This window comes from Carex rostrata, chromosome 9, assembly GCF_964058835.1.
Source record: "Carex rostrata chromosome 9, lpCarRost1.2, whole genome shotgun sequence".
In the NCBI taxonomy this organism is placed as follows: domain Eukaryota; kingdom Viridiplantae; phylum Streptophyta; class Magnoliopsida; order Poales; family Cyperaceae; genus Carex; species Carex rostrata.
The window spans coordinates 1,294,185-1,295,709 of record NC_135926.1 but is presented as its reverse complement, the minus strand read 5'-3'; the positions used below and the strand labels follow the sequence as shown (position 1 = coordinate 1,295,709).

The following is a 1,525-nucleotide window of genomic DNA, read 5'->3' as shown; positions in this document are numbered from 1 at the left end:
CTAAACCCACCACCACCCTCTGTACAAACCAACAAACGAACTAAAACACAAGCGGCCGATCACACCACCTCCCACGCGTCCCCTCCTCTCCACACGTTGCCATCCCTCCCTCTTCTCTCTGTCTTTAAAACTTTCTATTCTAGCTTCCCCTACCCTTATCCCGTCAAAAAGATCCCAGCAATGGCAGACCGCGGGCAGCATCGTCAGACCGGCGGAATTACCGACAGCATGAAAAGCATCCTCCCTGACAGGGGCCCCACCAAGACGCAAGCCCTTGCCGTTGCCACGCTCTTTCCGACTGGCGGTATCCTGCTCTCCCTCTCTGGTTTGGCTCTGGCAGCTAGCGTTGTCGGCTTCGGCCTCCTCGCTCCGATCTTCCTTCTCTTCAGCCCGGTTCTTGTTCCGGCTGCGTTACTGATGGGTTTTGCTGTCACTGGTTTCCTTACTTCGGGTCAGTGTTTGGACACTCATTTTAGTCGGAAGTCAGAACGGTTCCGTTCCTACCTTTAAAAAAATGTTTGAACCAATTACCAAGTGGCGCCAGATCACTTTCATTTGATTATGCAGTTCCAGATCATAATAGTTTACATGCATGCCAGTTGCCAGATACAAAAAAGAACCAATGTCAAGTATGATCAATATATACTCAGGGAGTCAGGGTTGTGTTATTGATAAAATGTGTTTTCTAATTCTTTACAGATTTGAGGTAGGAAATAGGAATGTTTTGATTCTATGGTATGATGACATATACTTAATTTGTGTAGTTACCTGCAATAATTATTATTGACATTGTCAAGTGCTGTGATTTGCTAATTAACCCTAGGGGCACTTGGTCTGGGAGGGCTTTCATCTCTCGCGTTCTTTGCAAGGGCGGCGAGGGACTTGGTAACTAAGGCGCCGGATGAAATTGAGCAGTCAAAGAGAAAGATGGCAGAGGCAGCTGCAACTATAGGCCAGAAAGCAAAGGATACGGCGCAAGAGGCAGCTGGGAAGACCGATAAGTAGGGTCAATTGATGTTTAGTGTGTGTGTGTGCTTGCATGGTTTGGCTTGAAGACATTGTTCTAGTTTGATATCGATTAGCATATTGTTGTAATATGTTTAATTTGTTTGCTGTGAGATGGGAACCGAGTTTGTTGATAATGTTTATATGCCGAGTAAATATGCAAGTAAATAATTTCTTTGATAAAAACAAATTAGATAAAGCATTGTATAATTTAACATGTATAATTCGCCGACCAATTCTGCTCTTCTCTCGGATTTTTGTCTGGTTCTTTACTATTTCCACGAATTAAATAACAGCGATGTTGTTGGGAAAATGTAGTATGGTGTGCCGGGGCGGATCATCCAGGATTTCGATCAGGTGTAGACACAAAAATGTTAACAAAAGTAGAAATTTTGTCCAAAATATTAGTAGTAGTAATAAATAGTATTTATTTACATATATTTGTTAATTTTCGTCTGGAGTACAGAAATAATAATAACATTGTATTAGCTAGAAAAGGAAATTAAATGATTGTAGAAGA

The 1,525-nt window shown here is 42.2% G+C and overlaps 1 protein-coding gene across 1 annotated transcript; it reads left to right on the top strand.

Moving 5' to 3' along the window:
• Positions 1 to 1,253, top strand: LOC144559581 (oleosin 18 kDa-like). The gene is made up of 2 exons (XM_078308644.1): positions 1 to 451; positions 824 to 1,253. Exons 1-2 carry the CDS (start codon positions 181 to 183, stop codon positions 1,003 to 1,005), a joined length of 453 nt encoding a protein of 150 aa, XP_078164770.1. The 5' UTR covers positions 1 to 180; the 3' UTR covers positions 1,006 to 1,253.
• The last annotated feature ends 272 nt before the right edge of the window (positions 1,254 to 1,525 follow it).

Excerpts from the sequence above, each read along its gene's own strand:
- LOC144559581 (XM_078308644.1), top strand. The coding sequence starts at position 181 with ATGGCAGACCGCGGGCAGCATCGTCAGACCGGCGGAATTACCGACAGC. Across the intron at positions 452-823 it reads CACTGGTTTCCTTACTTCGG|GGGCACTTGGTCTGGGAGGG; the intron begins GTCAGTGTTTGG and ends AATTAACCCTAG.